Source organism: Trifolium pratense, linkage group LG4, assembly GCF_020283565.1.
Source record: "Trifolium pratense cultivar HEN17-A07 linkage group LG4, ARS_RC_1.1, whole genome shotgun sequence".
NCBI lineage: Eukaryota > Viridiplantae > Streptophyta > Magnoliopsida > Fabales > Fabaceae > Trifolium > Trifolium pratense.
Genome location: NC_060062.1, coordinates 48,773,487 through 48,796,189, shown reverse-complemented (window position 1 = coordinate 48,796,189; position 22,703 = coordinate 48,773,487). Strand labels below are relative to the sequence as shown.

General features: G+C 32.6%; 1 protein-coding gene and 1 long non-coding RNA gene across 10 annotated transcripts; both read left to right on the top strand.

The window, feature by feature from the left end:
• The first annotated feature begins 9,577 nt into the window (after window positions 1-9,577).
• LOC123882327 (2-methyl-6-phytyl-1,4-hydroquinone methyltransferase 2, chloroplastic-like) lies at window positions 9,578-12,329 on the top strand. Of its 7 annotated transcripts, none has more exons than XR_006799769.1 (4): window positions 9,578-9,861; window positions 10,997-11,006; window positions 11,357-11,627; window positions 11,731-12,329. XR_006799769.1 is itself a non-coding variant. In XM_045931176.1 (4 exons), exons 1-4 carry the CDS (start codon window positions 9,790-9,792, stop codon window positions 11,739-11,741), a joined length of 261 nt encoding a protein of 86 aa, XP_045787132.1. In that variant the 5' UTR covers window positions 9,581-9,789; the 3' UTR covers window positions 11,742-12,329. The 7 variants fall into 7 exon arrangements, 1 of the variants encoding a protein (XP_045787132.1); XR_006799768.1 differs by having other exon boundaries at window positions 10,997-11,059; XR_006799766.1 differs by having other exon boundaries at window positions 10,997-11,182.
• An 8,287-nt stretch (window positions 12,330-20,616) lies between these two features.
• Window positions 20,617-22,407, top strand: LOC123923461. 3 transcript variants are annotated; one of them, XR_006814406.1, is made up of 3 exons: window positions 20,617-20,994; window positions 21,090-21,180; window positions 21,880-22,407. It is a non-coding gene; the product is annotated as an uncharacterized LOC123923461 (long non-coding RNA). The 3 variants fall into 3 exon arrangements; XR_006814404.1 differs by having other exon boundaries at window positions 21,789-22,407; XR_006814405.1 differs by lacking the exon at window positions 21,880-22,407 and adding an exon at window positions 21,405-21,664.
• Window positions 22,408-22,703: the final 296 nt, after the last annotated feature.

Here is a 22,703-nt window from a genome sequence, read left to right as displayed (position 1 = left end):
ATTTTTTGACACTGGTCCATGATAGACCACATATTTAGGTAGTCCATATTAGCACTTGTCTAAATTAGTTGGCAATTTCAAAATTATTAGGTCGGATATTTTCTATGGTGATTCGAAATTTCTCATGTTTGTTTTTCGGTGGTGTTTAAAACTTTGTTTAAAAAAAAAAGGAGTTTAATAGAAGTGCACAATTGGTGTAAATTCAATGATAATTTATCGTATAAGGATATGTTTGAATGAATATATTTGACTTTATCTAGTAACATAAATTTTGTGAAACTGTTTGACAAAATTTAAGGAAACAATTTATGACATTTTTTATGAACTTTTTTCAGCTTATTTTATTTTATTTATAAATTCTCCAAAATAGCTTATGAAAATAACTTATACCATATATAGAAACAATTTAATTTAATTTTATCTGATGTTATAAAACTAGTTTATGTATTTTTTATTTTGTGAAGAAATTAGTTTATGTAAACTTATTATTCTTAAGCGCTTATTATAATAATCCTTTGTACTATAAACTTCAAATACATTTTTTTTATCTAAACAGAGTCTTGCGTAAAAACAAAAATCTAAACAGAGTCTAAATCCTTTTTAAAATTGTATATTTAAAAAATAACCATCAAATAGTTTTTTTTTTTTTTTTGAAAAAAACCATCAAATTGTCGGTGTAAAATTACACCGATCATGCGTATATATATTAAAGGTAAGAGAATTCAAATCTAAGCTAGATACACCTTGTTTGTTCTAGGCATCTTTCTTGCGATACCAAGTGTAAGCGATTCAATTCAAAATGTCACTATAGTTTTTAATTTTTATACTTTATAATTTTTACATGGATGATAAAGGATGCTTTTCATTTTTTTCCTTTATATATAGACAAGTGGCAAACAATATTAAAACTCACACATAGTTATATTAAATTTATTTATTTTTTGTAAACCAACTGTTTCGATAGACCTCAAATCCATATCTCCGAGAGATTATCCACTTTGGGGTTATCCTGTCACGATTTTATCCTTTATAAAAAAGGCGCCTCGGCGATTTGAAATGTGTGTTGTATATAAATTACTTTTAGCCCCGATTACTAAACGATGTGGGACTATTTTGGTGTATCCGGAACAGTAGCCCCTCAGTCGAGGCTAAGGGGCTAAAGGGTGTCGACCCACGAGCATGCGCGAGTTCGTCACCTACAAACAGTGCCAATGTTCCGATCTGACCTTAAGTCCACATCTCCGAGAGATTGTCCGCTTTGGTTATCCCATCACGGTTTTGTCCTTTGTAGAAAAGGCACCTAAGTGGTTTGAAAGGTGCGAGTGTTGTATATAAACTACCCTTAATCTCGATTACCAAGTGATGTGAGACTATTTTGGTGTATCGAAACACCATTTTTTTAATTCTTTTTTATGGAATTAGATTATATCATAATTAAAAATTAGGTATATACCTCGCATATTACGATTCACAAGATTATCTTATATTTGATTAAAAGTAATATAAGATTGTGTTAAAGTATGCTGATAAAAAATATATATAAACCGTGTCCCCGAGATACTAGTTAAGTATACTGAGATGATCAGAGTCATCAAAGAGTAAAACCATCTAAATATTTGTTTTAGACTTTCAAAAATATAAAATAAATTATTTCACAAAAGTGAGCCAAAATTTCATAAACTTGAATCATTAATGAGATTATCAAACTTTTAAGTTTGGGGCCAAATTGAATAATTGAGTGATATCGACGGATTATTCTATCAATGTTTTTCTGTCATATTTTCTCATGTTTAATGATCTCCATCTTTAAAACTAAAATTATCTTAAATTATATTTATCTCGTTTTTTGCAATGGACTATGGATATTTCAATGGACCGTTATGTCACATGAGATGATCCATTTCCGATATCACAATTTGTGGTTTGTCATGATTCTTTTTAAACAAAAAATAAATGATGATCATGTTTTCTTATTCTCTCCGATTGGACTAGTCTTGAACCTCCTCTTAGGAGACTCTATGGGAACCTGGTTCCATAGAGCTTAGTTTTTTTTTTCTTCTTTTTTTTTCTTTCCTTTGATTTCTCTTTGTGTTGCTTTTATTTTTCTCTTGCTTTGTATAAAAGATAAAATAAGTTAGTGTAATAATCAAATTAAAGGGAAAGTATATACTTCTTTTTTTACTATATACTCGTATATAATGTCTTGATGTATAGTTTTGTTTTTGTTGATATTAGGCAATTTATTCTTGGTCCCATAGTGTTCAAAGATATAAAGTGACCCATGGCCCAGTGGTACACATCTACTAAAAGATTCCTTTGCTATTTTTTTTATTGGTTTCGAAAATTAGCATATTTTCCAAAAAAACAAAAAGTTCCAAAATAAAAAAAAAGCATAGTTAAGGTGGTATATTAATTATATAATATGCAGTTGTGGTTCGAATTCCGCGAGTTTAACTCAGTTGATAGTAACATCATATTATATATTCGTTGGAGTCGAATTCGAACTTCAAACACTCTATTTATTCAACTTTAAAATAAAATTCATTATAACTAATAGACTACTTAACAAAATAAAAAAACATAGTTAAGTACAGATAAACCGTTTTAACTTTTTTTTTTTTTTTTGAAAATAACCGTTTTAACTTTTAAGTAAACATAAACATGAATAATATTATAAACACATGCATGCTGGTATTACAATAGATTTGCCAAAAATGATGGACTTAATCTTTAAAATGTGAGCCAGCTCATCCTACTTTGAATTTTCATTTTCATTTTCATTTTCATTTTCATTCACCCTCTATTTTAATTAAGTAGTCTCTTTCGACTTTCAAGCAATTAGTAAGAATATGTTCTTACATGTGTGATGAGTCACGTATGTAGCAACTTAAATGGTAATAACACATGAGAAAATGTTGGCGGCATATATCAGACCACCGTTCGTTGCATATTAAAATTTTGAGAGTTTATTAAGCTTTAGTTAGAAGAGTTTATTTGTAAAATAAAAATAGTTTATTTAAGCTTAATCCCGCGTGTTTAGATAAACTTTTTCTTAAGGAGACACAACATATATAATTTAATAAAGGAAAATAATCCATGAGAGTCTTATGAATCTAACTACAAATGTTCATGCTAATTGATAACAAATATCCATATAGTTTCTTTTTAAGATGAACCTATCCAATCCGACTTATATTGTTAGGTACCAATAAAAATTCATATTTTTTAAACGAATTTTGTTTAGAGGGTACCAGAACTTAACAGTATAAGTTGGGTATCTAAGAATTTACCTCAACTTTTTTTTTTAAGGGCTTGGATCAGTTGCAGTTGTGAAAAATACAGGATTTGAATTTTCTACATTCAAAAAAATAGTTTCACACTGTTTTATGTTATAGCGTGAAACTGATATTTAAAAGAAAGATGGTGAAGTGTGAAGTAACAATCAAGAAACCAAAATATTTAATAAAATGGGTCTTCATGCAGAAATCAACGATATGCGAGAGGAAGAAATAAGCAACAAAATAATTAATGGGGCAATGACGAAAATGGGAAAGTGTGTGAAGTGACGATCAATCTCAATGTATTTGGTACATTCATGAAATACAAAGTTGTGTATAGTTTGAATGACACTCTAATTATCACAATACATATAAGACTTAGTTCATAAAGAGGCCATCCATATCAGAAAGTAACTAGTAATACAACCAAACTATTTTAGTAGTAGTCTCTGTCAAATAACCGATTATCCCAAGAGTTTAAACTGTTAGGATAGAGCCACATCAATAGTTTGAAGTATGGATAATGCATAGGCCCACCTACCATATGCTTAAATTTTCTACTTTTTAATTAGAAAGTGAGGGGATGAGATCGAATTCTAGACCACTTAGTCATAAAGACTCTGATATCATGTCAAATAACCAATTATCCCAAAAACTTAAGTTGTTAAGATAGAGCCACATTAATGGTTTTATATTATTTCTAACATGTCATAACACGGTACTCAACTTTTGTAGAGTGAAAGAAATGTCTTGTTTTATGGTCTTCCATGAAAGAATCTCCAAGAAATATACAAAACATTATGGTAGACTTACGATCTATAGGATCACTGGCCCAATCAATATCAATGTAAGCACATGACTCTAATTAAGGAAGAAGATGATATAACCGAGTTCCCTAAAGATTACAACGAATACGAAGCACGGATGCCCATTGTACTATAGCGAGAGAAACAACAAACCGTCTAACAACACACACTGCATAAGCAATATCTAGTCTCGTAAAAGTAAAATACACCAAACTACCAACTAATTAAAGTACGGTACAAAATAGGATATAGTAGTCGAACACCAAAGGAAATATATTTCACATTTAACTCTAAAGAACTATCTACTGCTCAAATATCATTCGAGCTTGCTAAAGAGTGTTAGGAATGTACTTTGATCGGAATAAAGATAACCCTTAGGAGATCAATAGAAAACTTCAATCCCCAAAAATAGCGAAGAATTCGTCTAAAATCTTTTAGCTAATTAATTGTAATTTCCACTTATTAATCTCATCCAACATCACCTATAATAATAATCATATCATCATATAACAAGAGTGTATAATAGGATCATAAGAAGTTGTCCTTGCAATTACAATGTTTCTAAGTCTAATTTTAGGATAAGTTATAGTAATGGCTTAAACAAAATTTATGTAAAGTTCACATTCATTTTCAATAATATTGCAAAGGACACTACTTCTTTTTTATTTATAAAAAAAGAAGCAAAATGTTATCAATGAATTAGCTAAGGCACACATGACACATGCACAAGTTGTGCTAAGCTAGCTAGCTACACAAAAGTACATAACCTCTAACAAGAGCACCAAAATGAACCACGAAAGAAATGTACACTCCACTTGACAAAGATATATGAAACATGATTTAGAAGAATATGTCTAAAGGCATTAATTCATGTCTTTTGATCTAGAATCTCCTCTTCTTCAACTAGCTAGCTGTCACATGTGGTTCTTAAGGGAACGAGTCACCTTAATTATCTTCATTGCATTTTGGAAGATATAATAATATATATTCTTTTACCAACATGACATGCACTTTTTCTCCTACATATAAGGAACTCAATTAGTCACCTCTTTCCCATAACTTCTCTTGACTAAAAATATAAATATATATATTCCTTTTCTAACAATCTTTTTTAACTTCATTCTTCATATTATTCATTCATTTCATTTCATCAACAAATGGCAACATCTTGGACTGCAAGGCAGAACAAATTGTTTGAACAAGCATTGGCTTTATATGATAGAGAAACACCTGACAGATGGCACAATGTTGCTAAAGTGGTTGGAAAATCAGTTGAAGATGTTAAAAGTCACTATGAAATCCTCAAAGAAGATGTTCAAAGTATTGAGCATGGTCGTGTCCCTTTTCCTCGTTACAAAACTAACACCAACAACAACTAATTAAGGTATATATATATGCTTAATAGCCATGTTTATAGGGTTTTTTGGGTAAGGTTTTTCAAATGAAAATTTCTTTTGGTGCCCTACGTGTTTCCTGGCACGTCTTTATAATTTCCACTTTATTCTTTCGCTACTTAAGTAGCGGACGTTATAAAAATAAGAAATTTAACATCCAGTTCAGTTCTCTACTTAAGTAGCGGATTCAGTTCTCTACTTAAGCAGCGGACATATAATATCTTAATTTTTTTAGACATCAAAATTTGATAACACACTCTCAATTTGAAGTATGATTGCTGTGTACTTGAAGTACTTGTGGCAATACGGGGTCCATTGAATGAGATAAGAATTTGGGATCCTCAAAAGTGCTATAGTTTTATTTAGTTATTAGTTTTATATTTGTGGTCCATAACTCCATATATGTTTTTCTCTTGTTCACTCAAAACTACTTTGTCCATGCACTTTAACAATGATTTGTGACTTGTCCATGCACTTATAAATAGTAATGAAACATGATAATATAATCCAATCCTATCTTGTCCATATTAATGGCCCCACGCTTATTAGTCAAATCGTTTGAGAGAGTCTGAGTCCGATTTCTGATAGGAATAATTCTTGTTTAGACTTTACTTAATTACAGTTGAATTCTAAATTATCGGGACCTCATTCCCTTGAGAAAGAGAGTGTTAACAAAAAAAAAATTAATGTGCATCATATATATTTGCTAATTTGTTCTTGTTCAAAAGTGAAAAGAGTTTATTGCATAGCTTCTTATGTGCAATTAATTTTATAACATTTCATTAATTAATTTATAAGCAATGAATATTTTCATTCTTATAAATTATTTGAAAATTTTGGCTTTAATATTTTAAGTGTCCTTTAATTTGTATAATTAATTATTTGTGCTTTACTAATAAGATTTATCTTTTCTTATAAACTTCGCAGGTTCTTGAAGATATATCAACAATGCAATAAGGCTTGAATAACCAATATTTGATGTATCAATCAATTAATCTTTAATAAACAATGTAACAATGCATAGTGTATCTTTGGCAGAAGCTATGAAACACTCTAACTGCATGATCCTGCTGCCAAGTGAATGTGTGGCAGTGTTCTATCCTATTTAATTCCTTAGTTTCTTTCTATAGCTATAGTCATTTGATATTGTATTCCCTGCCTTTAGTTTCATTAAAATTGTATCAAAATGAAGAAATTAAATATTGTATAATTAGTATAACTTGATTAATTATTGTAATGTCATGAAGGATTAATTAAATTCTAATATTATTAAATAATTGTTTGTAGCGTATTATTTTATTATTTTTTTATAGTACATATTAGGAGAAAAATTATACCAAATTTTAAGTTGTAGATAAAATTTAGTTAAAAAAATCATTCAAAAGAACCGCATTCGAATCTTGATTAAAACCAAATTGTACCATATCTCCAAACGAATTTTGTATTATCAGAGTCATCTTCTTCAAGAAATACGAAGGTTAAACAAAAAAAAAACTTTTAATACAGTCGGAATACCTAATTAATTAGTCAAAGACTCAAAAATGGAGTTATTAGGGTATGAAATGAGAATAAAAAGTAAATACAAATTATAAATATTGTGTTGATCCTTTTATATTTGTCATTGAATTGAAATTAACAAAATGCTCATTATTAAGAGTCACGTATTGGATGTGAGATGACTTTATCATGCATTTAGAAGTAGAGACAATTTTCACCTTACAAGTCAATTTTGTAGAGTTGAATTTGGCTAAATTCTCAAGTCTAAGATGATATCAAAGCTAAAAGCTAGATTTCCTGAACATAGTAGCTGTTGATATTAAAACTTACAATTTGAGCTAATATCTTTAGAATTGGCTCAGTTTACGTGATCCAAGGTCAAGCCTCTGCCTTTTTGTTGCTAAACTTTTTAAAATCTTCTTAATGCGAGCTCTTGTTATGTACTTGTGTGAAAATTTAGTCATGTTTGTTTAAATTGATGATTATTGGCCTCAATATTTTGTAGTGTTTTGTTCTAGGCGAAGTCAAGTTTAACGTAGATGTGATAATTTTTAAGGATCAAGATTGTTGTGAATTCGGATTGAATCACACCAATACCTTGATGTGTGTGGAGCAAATGGATTAAAGCAATCAACAAGCGAGAATGACAATAATAACAATAACAAAAGATAAACCGCGAAAACGTAAAGAACACGATGAAAATTGTTTACCCAGTTCAGTCAAAACTGACCTACTCTGGGGGAGAGAGCAACTCTCCGTTCCACTATCAATGAAAAGCTTGATTACAAAGATTCAATACAAGGGTTGCAAGAATTTAGAGTTTTCCTAAATTCTACCCTTTTCCCGAATCTCTCCCCGTGACCAAGAGATTCAATCAATAAGTGTTTACAAGGTGATGAATCAATCCCCAACCCTACAGTATTCCCAAGAGAAGTTCTCTAATAAACCCTAGTCTTTTGTTGGCTTTAGAAACCCTAAAATCACCTTAAAAAAGTCAGAAAACGCATAACATATATATAGGCCCGCAGGCACTACGCCTGGGCGCAGCCTCCCACGCCTAGGCGTGAGCAGGCAGTGTTCAGCCCAGTTTTTCACGCCCGGGCGTGAGCAGGCAGAATCTACCAAAACATGATTTTCTGATTTTTACATTATTTCAAGGCAATATTCAACAATTCTCCACCTTGCCTTTAAATCAATGGTGATGCCGACTTCTCATCAACCACCGTGCTGCTCTCTCCAAGTTTACACCACTCCTATTCGGCCCCCGGAGTCTACCTCTCCGTAGTCCCGAAAAATGCTTGCCTCCAATTGCCCTTGGATTTTTTAGGACAACCCATAAGCGACACCGTACCCTCTACAAACCCCAGATTGTAGCTTTCCGTACTCTTGAAGATTTGCTTGCCTCCAACCAACCGTGGAATTTTTAGGTGGTTTCACAAGCTGCAACCTCAAACTCTCCTTGTGTCCAACTACCTCCCGCAGTCTAACAAGTTACCAAGCTTGATCACCGTTGCTTCCACACAAGGTCTCCATAGCCATACCACTTTGATGTACCTCCACCTCAAACCGAGTTTCCTCCACCAAAGCCTCAAACCGGTATATCCACTATGTCCTCCACCTTGTAACGTAACACTTTTCAACTACTCCGAAACACACATCAAGTCATTGGTAGTCTCCAACACTTCCCGGTTTAGTTCCACCACCTAGTAAACTTCATTTCACTAGTACAACTAAAACCAACCAATGTCACTAACAACCAACCGAAGTTTCACAACTTATCCACACCATGAGAATCACAACTAGTAACAAAGTTCAAGAACAATACCTCGCATTGTGTGAAAGAAATTCAACCATACCTTAAACCTTATAAGCTTTCTCGTCTCCAAGATGAACAAACTCCACCTTCAACTAGCTCTAGGGCTTCAAAGTACTCCTTCCTCAAAACACATGTGATCGGAGCATCCAAAGTCCATGACTTCAACTCCATTGATTCCCAACTTCACCACACTAGCACATCCGCATTCTCACACTACTAGAAAATTTGATTTTAGAGACTGATTTAGCGACCGAAATAATTTGGTCGCTATAGAGACCGAATTAGAGACCAAATTTTGAGAGTCAAAGTCAAAAAACAAATCGGTCACTAAATCGGTCGCTATGCAATTTAGAGACCGAATTGGAGACCGATTATTATTAGCGACAGCAGATCCGACACAAACGTTTTTTTAAACAAATTAAAAAAAAAATCAAAAATCAAATATTATTACTATTTTTTGTTTCTGCATATACGACCCTCTAATAATTTTTTTTGAATAAGTGACAAAGTCTCAAATTATCTTATCTATGTTAAATGGTTCAAAACAATTTAAAACTTTCATGGCTAATAATGTTTTATTTTATTTTATGTTTTATTTTAATTTATTATTATTATTAATATTATTATTATTATTATTATTATTATTATTATTATTATTATTATTTTATTATTATAAAGAAAAAAACTGGATTGAAACCTAGAGCGTGTCTCTTGCTTCACACTCTCCTCACGATGAATATTCTTCTCTACAACTCCTCTTTCTCCCAGTGATCAATCTTGTTTTTGGCCGCCAGAAACATCGCTCTTCTTCTCCCTCATTAGCCATCAGGAGTCAGGACTCTATTTTCCCCCTTTCGTCTCTTCTCTCTTCGCAACTGCTCCGGCGTTCGTTTTTCACGTCACCACAAGCAGTCAAGCATTAAAGTATCCATCATCGCTCGCTCCTGCACTTTGAGAGCCGTTCACACCACACACAATCTCTGTATCGTCCATCATTGATGTCTTCGTCAGCTTACAGCCGCACACATGCTTCTCTTCCGTTGAGGTCTCTCACCACGCTCACTGCTCAGGTTCGCTATTTTATCCTTGAACCCTATGAAATTGTGTTCTGTTAATTTTCTGATTTCATCTCCAAGTTGCATTTTTTGTTTTCAATTTCATCCAGACCCTAATATTCATGTGACCCTAAATCCAAATTGATTCTCTCGTTAAAATTTCAATTGCCAATTTCAATTTTTCATTGTTCAAATTGCCTGCTCTATTTACCATTGGTATATCTTTTAAAAAAATATGAAACCTTAATACTCTGAAGGTTTAACAATAAACTTCAAGGGACCATTTCACAATACTTTAAAATTCCATGCTCAGTTTATTCTGCTACTTAAGGGATCATTTTTTTAACTTGACATATATGTTGATTTTAGGGGCATTATGTGGGTTTGATTGGAGAATGGTAAAGTTTTTTATAAAAACTACAATTGTGGAAAGCCACTTACCTTTCACATCGTGTTGGATATCATGACTCTGTTCTATCCATGGTTTTAAAGTCATGATTCTATAAGTAACATTATAAGCAATGAAAATAACAAATTATTTATTATTAATAAGCACAAAAGTAGGTGTTTTGAGATATTGATTGTTGAATTCAGAATTTGTTATTAGAAACCTTAGAGTATGTATATAATTATGCCGGTAACATCATCGACATTGGTCATTCTCATATCATTATTTTCAAGTTCAAAATGTCACACTACATGTGAGTAGTCTTCTCTCCTGGTTTACTACTTTTATCTGTATGTTATGCTTTGATGATAAGGCTGATAAGGAAACTTAAAATTTATTCTCAAATGACTCTTCATCTATGGCTATATAGCATTAGTTGGTTGCAAACCCTCTTTCATGTCTGTACAATCTAACCCTCATTTGATTAATGTGTTTGGTTTTATACAATTCAACCCCCAACTCAAGAACTAATTGTGGATTAATTATGCTCAGTTTAATTATCCTTAGTTATTCACTTAATATGTTTTATCTATATTAATTAATTGTAGTTCTTCCACATGGTTTACTTATGCTCAGTTTTATTTTGCTCAGTTATTCACTTATTCCACATGATTGATATTTCTTAGCCTCATTATATAGTCGATATTGGCATACATTAAGCTATTAGTTATCTCATTAGAAATTCTGCTATTGTTTTGGCAGGGGAAACGAGGTATTGAGAAACAACCTTTTCAACTTCCTAATTTCAAAGAATAAGGGATGCTTGTAAGATAATTTACGGTGGATGCCCATTTGAGCTTTATAAGTCAAATCTTAGTCCTATGATCATTGGACCAAAATATTTGAAAAATTAGCCTTTGTGAATCATGATTGTGAATATCTTTAATGGTAACTAATACTTTAATATTTTAGTGGAAAATGCTAACTTTAACTTCATGATCATTAGTCAAAAATAGCTAATTTATCTATTGTTCCTACTAATTGTGCTATCACTTTCCTTATGTGTCAATTTAACATAAGATTATTATGTTGTTCAGCATTGAATACTGACCTGATCCACAGGTCAGTGGGTTTAAGGAAGCATACAGAGTGCTAAAAATAGGAGGCAAAGCATGCCTTATAGGTCCTGTGCACCCAACTTTTTGGCTGTTTCAATTCTTTGCAGACATGTGGATGCTCTTCCCTAAGGAGGACTGGTATATTGAATGGTTTAAGAAGGCTGGTTTCAAAGATGTCAAGCTCAAAAGGATAGGTCCAAAATGGTATCGCGGCTTACGGAGGCAGCACAGACTCATCATGGGTTGTTCTGTCACTGGTGTCAAGCCTTTATCAGGTGACTCTCCCTTTCTTGTAATATATACCCTTTTTAAGTTCTTCTTTAGATATCAAAATTCATCAAACACTAAACTATTCATTATATGCATGTCTTTATGAAGCTTGGTCCTAAGGTAGAGGAGGATGTACAGAAACCTGTAAATCCATTGGTGTTTGTCTCGAGGCTTATTTTTGGTGCAATTGAAGCCACTTACTATGTAATACTACCAACTTACATGTGGATCAAGGACCAAATTATTTCAAAGGGCAGGACTATTTAATCAAAGATTGGAGAATCAAGTAAAGTTGGGGTAGGAAGTGGTGGTCTGGTTTTGATGATTGATGTTCAAAAGCCTTTAATTTCCAAATTAATGGCCAAGAATATTGCTTCCATAATGTTAATTTGTTGACATGTTCTGCCATAGTCAGTTGCATTGCCCCTTCAATTTTACTATAATTCTAGAATGGATATTTACTTTCACCCCAATCATCAATTGTTTATTTGGAGATTAGGGAGATGTTCCTGCAGCAGATAAGCCAAGTTTATGAGATATATATAGAATATGTGCTGGCTGTTTCATGATCTTATTTCTTGTCTGCAAGATTCAGCTTAGTATTGTATCTGCTTCTGTAATGTTCTGTTTGACAGTGGACAAGACAAAATAACAATGAGTCTATGTTCGACGATATCCAAAATGATATGTTTACATGTTATGGCTTATTTTCTTTTTTAATCATCATTATTGAGATTTTTTATTTTTTTTTGGTGAATAATCATCATTATTGAGATTTAATTCTACATAACCATGACGTTCATATTGTTGTTTACATGTTTAATTCATTGGTGTTTATAATGTTTTAGAGATATTATATTAGACAAAAAAAAAATTGTTTTTAGGGATTGTAAATTTAATAATAATTTTTTTTTTTTAAAAAAAAACTCCTTAGCGACCGAAATAGAGACTGATTTTAACAAAATATTTCCAAATCGGTCGCAAATCACCAGAAATTAATTCACAGTTGGTCACTAAATCAGCCGCTGTAGCGTCGAACATGTCGTCGCAAACATCAGTCGCAAATTCGGTCTCTGACTTCAGTCTCTAAACCGGTCGCTGATATCGGTCGTTGTGTTGGTCGCTAAAATTCGGTCTCTGAGTTGGTCGCTAATGATTAGCGACTAGGGTTGTTGATGCTGATTTTAGATGGTCGCTAAAGGATTTAGAGACCGATTTTCATCAAAATCGGTCTCTAAATCGGTCGCTAAATGCGAGTTTTCTAGTAGTGTCACAATAATAAAGTTGTTTCAAACGTAATCCCGAGTATTATTCCACCGCCTCTCCAGGCTGATGTTGAGTATTATTACCACCGCCTCTCCAGGCTGATCAGCAAACTATGGGTGTCAACTGGTGACTATGAGTGCTCCCGCACTCTCATAGCCTTCCTCCTCATCAACGGCAACATGAACTAACGAACTACCACTGCCCCTTCTCTGAGGACAGTCCTTCTTGAAGTAACCCAGTTCTTGACAATGGAAGCATTTGAACTTGCCACCACTATCACCCTTTGGCCTAGACTTGGAACCATATTTCTTCCCCTTTCCTCTACCGTCGTTCTCACTTCTATCCCTCATCACATTTAACCCTTCCGCACTATCATCAACCCTCAAGTCTCTCAACTTTGTCAACTCCTTGGTCCTCAAAGTCGATTGAACTTCATCCAATGTGATAGTACCTTCTTTGCCATAAAGCAACGCATCCTTGAGATTTTCAAGTGACTTGGGTAAAGCACACAACAAATGAAAGGCCTTGTCCTCGTCTTCCAAATTCACGTCAACGTTCGCCAAGTCGTCAATGATCTTGTTGAACTCCGAAAGTTGCTCCACCACAGGCTTGTTCTCCACCATTCGAAAGAAAAACAACCGTTCTTTCAAACACTGCTTATGTGCCAAAGACTTCGTCATATACAACGCATCCAGCTTGGTCCACATAGCCGCCGCAGTTTTTTCTTTAGCTACTTCCCTCAACACATTATCCGCGAGGCACAAGATAATGACACTCAAAGCATTATCATTCATCTCGCTCTTTTCTGTGTTCGAGAGAGTATTTGGCATATTCGATATGCCCAACAATGCTTCAACACACTTTTGTTGTGTTAATATTGCCCGTACCTTCACCTTCCACAAACCGAAGTCATTTTTACCGGTGAACTTCTCAATCTCCCACTTAGAACCCATGATACTTAATTCGTTTGATCCTTTGCCCCACGGTGGGCGCCAATTGTTGTGAGTTCGGATTGAATCACACCAATACCTTGATGTGTGTGGAGCAAATGGATTAAAGCAATCAACAAGCGAGAATGACAATAATAACAATAACAAAAGATAAACCGCGAAAACGTAAAGAACACGATGAAAATTGTTTACCCAGTTCAGTCAAAACCGACCTACTATGGGGGAGAGAGCAACTCTCCGTTCCACTATCAATGAAAAGCTTGATTACAAAGATTCAATACAAGGGTTGCAAGAATTTAGAGTTTTCCTAAATTCTACCCTTTTCCCGAATCTCTCCCCGTGACCAAGAGATTCAATCAATAAGTGTTTACAAGGTGATGAATCAATCCCCAACCCTACAGTATTCCCAAGAGAAGTTCTCTAATAAACCCTAGTCTTTTGTTGGCTTTAGAAACCCTAAAATCACCTTAAAAAAGTCAGAAAACGCATAACATATATATAGGCCCGTAGGCACTACGCCTGGGCGCAGCCTCCCACGCCTGGGCGTGAGCAGGCAGTGTTCAGCCCAGTTTTTCACGCCTGGGCGCCAGCTCCCACGCCTGGGCGTGAGCAGGCAGAATCTACCAAAACATGATTTTCTGATTTTTACATTATTTCAAGGCAATATTCAACAAAGATGTTACTGCATCAGTATGTGTTTAAGAGATGATAATGGTTATTTTATAGCAGCGAAGACAACATGGTTTCATGGCTTCACTCTTCTTTTTTTTTCCCTTCCAAACTTTAACATAAGTTATTTTCGGCGACAAATAAACAATGTGGCTCATTCATTAGCGATGGCGTCATTGTCATATGCTAGTTTCCATAACGTGAAGTTTGAATTAATTCTAGAGACAAAATTAATTCTAGAGACAAAATTAATTCTAGTTGAACACATTCAAACATGTCCAAATTAATTCTACACTAATCAATTTTGCTCCATTTAAAATTGAAACCAAACATATACTTAACTTCCTCTTCCCTCCACAACAATGTGAAACTGAAATCATATTGCAATGGTAAAGAGAAGTTCAAACAAACGCACATACAAAATAAATGATCATTATTCATATCCATAAGAACAAAACCAAATTTGACAATGTCATCTAATCACAATGTACTCCTCCAGTTTTAATATAAGCAAAAAAAGCCAATTGCTTTTGCTTCAAATTTTTGGTTCCAAGAGTTTCACAGTTGGAATGTGAATTTGTCGGGGTTGTTCTCTTCCGGTAGAGTGAACAGGTACCGATTCGTGTTCTGCTATTTGGATCTCTGATTATTTTTAGATTTGTCGAAATCTGCAGGATATCAAGTCTTAAAGTTCGGCGTTGGTGCAGCTTAAATATCATTTAGTCCACGTGATTGATTTCGGACCGGATTGATATCTCTCGTCATTCTCTTATTAGTTTGAGGTTGGACTATTTGGATCGAAAGAGTCGGTCTACTAGCAGCTGCTGCGGTTGCATGGAGTAGTTGGTTCTTGGACTATTTTATGTTGACGGTCAGTGTTCATTCATCGGTTATTATACCTCTAATTAATGTTTGACTTAACTAGAGATTTTTGTGTGATTTTATTGGATTAGATTTTATGTCCTCTATTTTTTTAATTTCTCCTGTGTTTTTTCTTTTACATATATTATTATTATGAGGGAAACAAAAAGAATATAAGCAAAAAAAAGTTTAGGTTGATTGAATAAAGCAGGTATATTGGACTATTATGAACCATTAAATGACCCATATACATGTTTTATTCAACGAAGCTAAAAAGATTTTTTACTTATATTCAAAATCAGATAGAATGTCAATTATTAGTTGGTCCGGTGATTGATGCTGGACTTAGAAATGAGACTGAAATTACTTGATGTTAAAACTGACCTCCAAATCAGATTAGACGGTCCAGTGGATACCGGTTGTGAAAAAAAAAACTCACAAAATACCTTTTTAATAGTTGAGAGCGAGACCATTAACAGAACTAACCTCATCTTGATGTTTCCTATAATCTTTGCTTGGTGTAGCTTAATATAAAGGATAACTTTATTATATAGGATTAGCCATAATATAAAACAAGTAGATAATTTTTTGTGTATAAATATAAACTAACAATTGAAATAACATTTTTTTTAACGGTAAATAGCTTATCTCATTTTCATAATAAAAGTTTGAATAATGTTAGAATATTAATAAAAATATGGAAACTAGTTAATGATGAAGTTATCTTAGCTATGAGCAACATTCGCGTGTCTCTATTTAGAGATGTTGATTTGTCTATTCACGTTTCTTCTCTGAAAGTTATTCTTAATCTTCTATGAAGTGATACGGCTGAAACTTTTTTCACTAGAGAATAGCCCCTTTTTTTTTTTCTTTCTCTTTGCCTCTGTTTTTTTTTTCTTTTTACTTAGCTTTGTAACAAAAAAGGCTTATTATAAAAAACATTAAAAAGACCTATTAGATAAAAAAACAACAAAGCCCAAATACAAAGAGAAAGAAATACAAAACGAATGTTTCTCTTCCCCCAAATTTTTATTTTTGCTCTTGCATAAAAATTTCGAAACACGTTTTTTGAATTTTTTTACCTTGAATAATAATTTGGAAACTTGCTTTCCGAAAACACGTTACGAAGTTTTTTTTTCAAAGGTAAATATAGAAATTTGAGGGGAAAAAAGAGTTATAGGAGAGAGAGAAAAATCATACAAAACTAACAAAAATCCTAAACAATATAGATAAAAATTAAAACTAAAGAGGTGTTTTTTTCAACTTTACAAAATTCATTTTTAGGAATAATTTTTTGAAATATAAAGATGAAAATTTTATTCCTAGGTTTGTTAAAAACATGTGTTTGGTAAAATTTAAATATTTCTAGGAACTTTTATAATAGAGAAGTTATAATTGGTAGCTACATAGGATTTCATTTTATTTACATTTCATGGGAATTTTTATTCCCACCTTTTTTTCTTTGATTTTTTTTTCCTTTCTTTTCACAAGAATCTTTTATACCAAAGAATAAAATTTCATAACCTTTAACAAACAAACATGAGAATAATATTTTTTTGAAGAAGCTAAATTAGCCCATCCAAATTGGCACCAGAGATAATCGAACCCGAGACTTTAAGGAGGAACACATTCTCAGGTCCCAAGTCAAATATCACCAAACCAACCCAAGTGAGTTAATATTTTCTATAATTTTATTTCTAGGAATCTACAAAAATCACTTAAAACAAACACAACATAAGTAACTTCATCAACTCATGTTAATTACTTCTCCATAATAATATAATAATAAGAGAAACTAGAATATGCACAGATTCTATGAAAAAAAAGAAGATTACAATATCATTCTATGGCAATCATATATTCCACCAAATTATCCCACTTTAATTATATGGTATAGTAGGATGCTTGAATTTTAGTGTAAAATAGAACATATCCATTAAACTATAATAACAATTTAAAATAATAATTTTCAAACTTTTTTATGCCAAAATCAATGACCACAAAAAAATCACCACAGAATATGATAGTGGAGTGGAGAAAAACCCGTTACAATAATCAAAATTGATTGTAAACCGCATGCAACGCAACACCTTCCATGCATATTTCTAAGTTCAGTCACACAAACACATATATATAGAGCCTTACGTGAATTCATTTTCATTCATACAAAACATAAAAAGTAAAAGGAAAAACTAATTGTTAACATAGAAAAATGAGGACACAAAATGCAAAATTTGTTTTGTTGGTGTTTTGTCTTGCCGTATGTGTAGGGATGTGTAGGGCATACGGCATTGATGATGCCAAAGCCCCGTCTGGAGATATTAAGGAGGGTACCACTGAGGTGGTCGGTGAAGCCGAAAAGAAATCCGAGGGTTTTGCTCAATGGGCATATGATAAGATTTCTAAGTAAGTATATATTGTTCTTTTAATTAATTTTCTGTTATATATAATCGCATAATTATCTCCTTAAACTCAAAAGAAATGTACGCATTTTAATTTGAACAATAATGTATCCATTTTGGTTGATGCCGCAACAACTATCGTGGTATGCAACAACAATCTATGAAGCACGATTATAGATGCGGACACTAACATGTTTATATTGATAATACTTTAAGAAAATGACATAATCAGTAAAACTAATAATTATTTTGGGAATTATATCAAAATAAAGACATATTTTATGAATAATTGAAATAGAGGTGTATTTTTTTTTACTTTCATTTTTTTAAATTATCAAAATTTTATTGTGTAAATCATATATGTCAGTGTTCTGTTAGTGATGAACACTAACCCATGTCCAACACTAGGACACATTTAATTTGTGGAGGTGTAGTCACGATATAAAAGTTTTGAAGACCAGTGCAAAATATATTTATATGTCAAAGGTCACATTATAATTGCAATTTAGAACCTTTGACGTAAATTAGTTTCCAATTACGATGAAATAAGAGTTGAATTTCAAATTTTTTACGCTGCAAATAAATTACAGTGATTTATGGTAATTTTAGAAATAGTTATAATTAAAGTCAAATAGTTTTATAAATATGATTTTTTTTTGTTCATAAAATTAGGCTAATCCTCAAAAGTTATCTTTTCATTCATTATTAATATGCAATTATTTTTCATAGACCATTCGGGTCAAGCGAGGATGTAAAAGAAATACCACAAAATGCAAAGGTTCAAGTTGAAGAAGCTGCTTCAACGACCGCAGATTCAGTGAAAAATGCTGCATCAGGTATATGATTCTTCATTAAAATTTTGATGTAATAGTTTTAAATTGCGGTTGCATTACGCTGCAAACTTTATATTGTATTAAAATATGGGTAAATGCAACAAATGTTGTTACAATCATGATAAGACCTCTTAAATCATTATTCCTCCGGTCCTCATTATAAGTAAAAGTTTGCTTTCTAGATTCATATAATATTTGATGTATCTAGTTCATAATATGGTCTGAATACATAAAACATTCTATGAATCTTCAATTAGAATATAATGTTTATTAATTTGTATATAGAATCTTCTGAGTTTGCTTCAAAAGCGGCTTATCATACTAAAGAGACAGCAAAAGGAGCTGCTGAGACAGCAAAAGGAGTTGCTGAGTCTGGAAAAGAAAAAGCAAGTAGTGCACTTGGTGAAGCCCAGAAGCAAACAAGCAAGGCTTCAGAATCAGTTGGAGAAACAGCTAATGCTGCTAAAGATAAAGCATCAGGTGCATATGATAAAGCTAAAACTAAAGTGGGCGAAACATATGAATCAGCGAAGAAAACTATGTCGCCTGAAAATTCTCCTGCTATGTCTCCTGAAGTGTCCCTTGAAAAGCCCAAGAAAAAAGGTAAAGCCATAATTGATGAGACATATGAATCAGCAAAGAAAACTATGTCCCCTGAAATGTCCCCTGAAATGTCTCCTGAAAAGGCAAAGAAAAAAGCTAAAACCAAATTGGGTGAAGCATATGAATCGGCAAAGAAAAATTTGTCTCCTGAAAAGTCCCCTGAAAAGTCCAAGAAAAAAGCTAAAACTATGTCCCCTGAAATGTCTCCTGAAAAGTCTCCTGAAAAGTCTTCTGAAAAGGCCAAGAAAAAAGCTAAAACCATATTGGATGACACATATGAATCAGCAAAGAAAACCATGTCCCCTGAAACGTCCCCTGAAAAATCTCCTGAAAAGTCCGCTGAAAAAGCAAAAAAGAAAGCTTAAACCATGTCTCCTGATTTAATGCCAGCTCCTGACGCCCCAATATCCAAAAAGTTTAAGTAGGAGATTAATTATTTCCAAGTTTCAAAGTAATATGGGAACATATATATATGAATAGTTGTTGATGCAATAAAGCCATAGGCTAGGAAAACCCCTGTTTCTCTGATATCTTTAACAATGTTATTGGTGTAGGTATCAGTGAAATGTGGAGAGTTTATGCAATGGTTCACCTGTTATAGTAAATAAGTTGATATTGTTGCAATGATTTTGGTCATATTTATGTTTTGGTTATTTAATAATACTATAGTTTTTTTTTTGTGAAAATATTGTGCTCATATCAATCCCATTATGTTGTTCATTCATTTGTTGATGTTAGATGGTACCCTTCATTTTCTCAAAAATATTCATTATGCCAATTTTTTGGAAGTTTATATAATAAGGAAATCCAAAAGGAAAGATATGTCAAACAAATTTTGTAATTTCAGAAATCTATTTGATAGCATCAGACTTTTTTTATAATTTGGATGAGGGCCGAATTTTGCATAATTTATTTTAATATTAAATAATTAATAAAACTTCAATTTTTTTTTTAAGTAATTAGAAAATCCAAAAGGAATGACATATCAAATGAAATAAAATTAAAATCTCAGCCATTACCTCAAAAGAGTGTGGTTTTGAGTTAGACTCCTCTAAAATTAGACGTAAACTTAGAGGACAAAAGAGGAACTGAAATTTTCATTCTGAATACTCTAATAAAATGAAAGGAATTAAAACGTGGTACCACATCTTTAAAACTACACAAATCAGCAACACTAAATAGCAAAAAAAGACAAGTGTCAATCTCTAAGCCATTGCACATAGGAATTTAGGTTTCATTAAATTCCAAAATTTTTACCTCAATTAGGCAATGTTTTCAAATTTGGAGTTGGAGGGAAAATTTTGTGAAGGACTGATGAAAGGGCCTTAAAATGGACCGCAAATGCAAGGCCCATGTGGTTTAAGCCCAAAACTGGAGGGGAAAAAAATCGATGGTAGAAGAAAGGACCGATAAGTCGTTTTCTTTCTCTGAGATGTTTCCTTATTTTGGCTAACAAGTAAGAAACAATTTATTCAAAAACAAATCAAAATCCCAAATCTATGCAAGCTTCTTCTGTCCCACCTCATTCAAACATGGCAAGCCCACACGTGGATGAACAAGTTAAAACTCATGTCACTTTCATTTGCAGCGCTGATACTACCGTTGGAATTTCAAAATTCAATTTCTCCTTCTCTTTCAATATCTACTTTCTTACTCATCTCTCTCCATCTTTTGTTGATTTCTTCGAACTGAAAGGGTCAAGCTTCCTCTCTACACACAAATTTGAGAGATTCCTTCGTTTCTCCATCACTTTTGACAAACCCAGCGGCGAGAAAATTATGAAGTAAGGTATGCACTTCAGATCCATTTTCGTTTTTATTTACAGATTCATTTTTTTTTTTCGGATTCCAGATCTATTATATTTTTGTTCTTTCAATTTACAGGGATGTTGTTCTTCAATCTTCATTCCTCACGTTGTTTCTTTTCTTCTTCACGTGCAAATCAGAGATTGCTGCTAATGAATTTAAGTGAAAGGTATGTCATTTAACAGTATCATCTTTAGTTTGATGAATTTGGAGGTAGCTGTTCTCTCTCCCTAATTTTTTTTTTATTTTTGTTCTTGCCTTGGATTTCACGATTTATTATTATTATTATTATTATTATTATTATTATTATTATTTATTTATTTATTGGCTTTGGATTTCATGACTAATTAAATGCATGTTCAAATTGGGATTTCTTCTTTCATGTATCTAAAGGCACGGGTTTCTGCAATTTTCACATTGACCTTGCAGCAAAGTTTGTAGTTACATTGGCTTACCATAATGTTGGCATTTGTTATGGCTTATTTGTGGGATGCATAATGTTGGCACTTGCACTAATGTAGTGATGATGAATCTATCAGTATTTTCTGTGAAGTTTCTAGGTGCAATTTGTTTTTATGTGACTATTTGTCTTATTGAATACTCATGGTTTTCATTACAGTGTTTTTCCTCTCAATAGCTCTGTCGATTATTAGTCATAAATCCTAATCATAGATATAGTTGTAAGTGAGACTTTGTTAACATGCATATCCCTTTTAATTGACATTGATATTAGTCTTTTTGCTTCTTATAACAAAGATCACATGTTTTATTTATTAGGTTTCTCTGTTGGCTACATGGCATTTATGGTAAATTATGTCCATTTCATAGTTTAAAAAGATCCTAACAGAGCTGATACAATTTGGGTCAGATTCATGGACTAAATTTGATCCCAAAGGTGAATATAAAAGGTAAAGGCTACCTGAGTTAGCAAGAATGCCAACCAAGTGGATCTGTCTTAATTAGCATTGCACAACCTACTGTGCCTAAATAAATAAGAGTTAAACCAGCTCAAAATTTTCCAAAGTAGTTTCATCGTATCTTTGGCAAAGAAGAATGCTGATTGGAGCTATATTGTAGATTTGGGAAAGATGACAAGCAATGATAGATTTCCAAAGGATGAAGTTTAAATTTGTGAAGATAGAGTTTTACATGACAAGTCCTTTAGATGGAGTTTAAGAGACCCTTTTTATTCATTCTTTTTTCTTATTCATTGTTTTAGCGGTGTCTTAAACTTCATTTATATGTATGTATTGAGCACCAAAAACATGATTTGTATGTTGAACTTGACTTATTTTTTTCCTATGTAATTTGTTATTTTTATACTACATGTGAAGTGAACAATGCTTCCCAATCAAACGAATATCAATTGAGATGTAGGTACATATATATAGATGAGTTGCAGTGCAATAGCAGCAAACATGTTTAGTACTTTAATTAATTATAATTAAGTGACTGAAGACACTCTTTGATTCTTTTTATTTAGTATAAACAATATATTTAAGTAGTGGATATTAATGTATTAGGTGATCACTTCTTTGTGACTACCATGCCAAATTAGACCATATGTGTTTATCCAATTTTGGATGTAAGCATTTGAAGTTTGTGGATTTTACTATGAGATTAAAGAAGCAATTTGTTATTTGATTCGTGTTTATCTCACAAGTTAGAAATATTTTAATTATAATTCTTTTT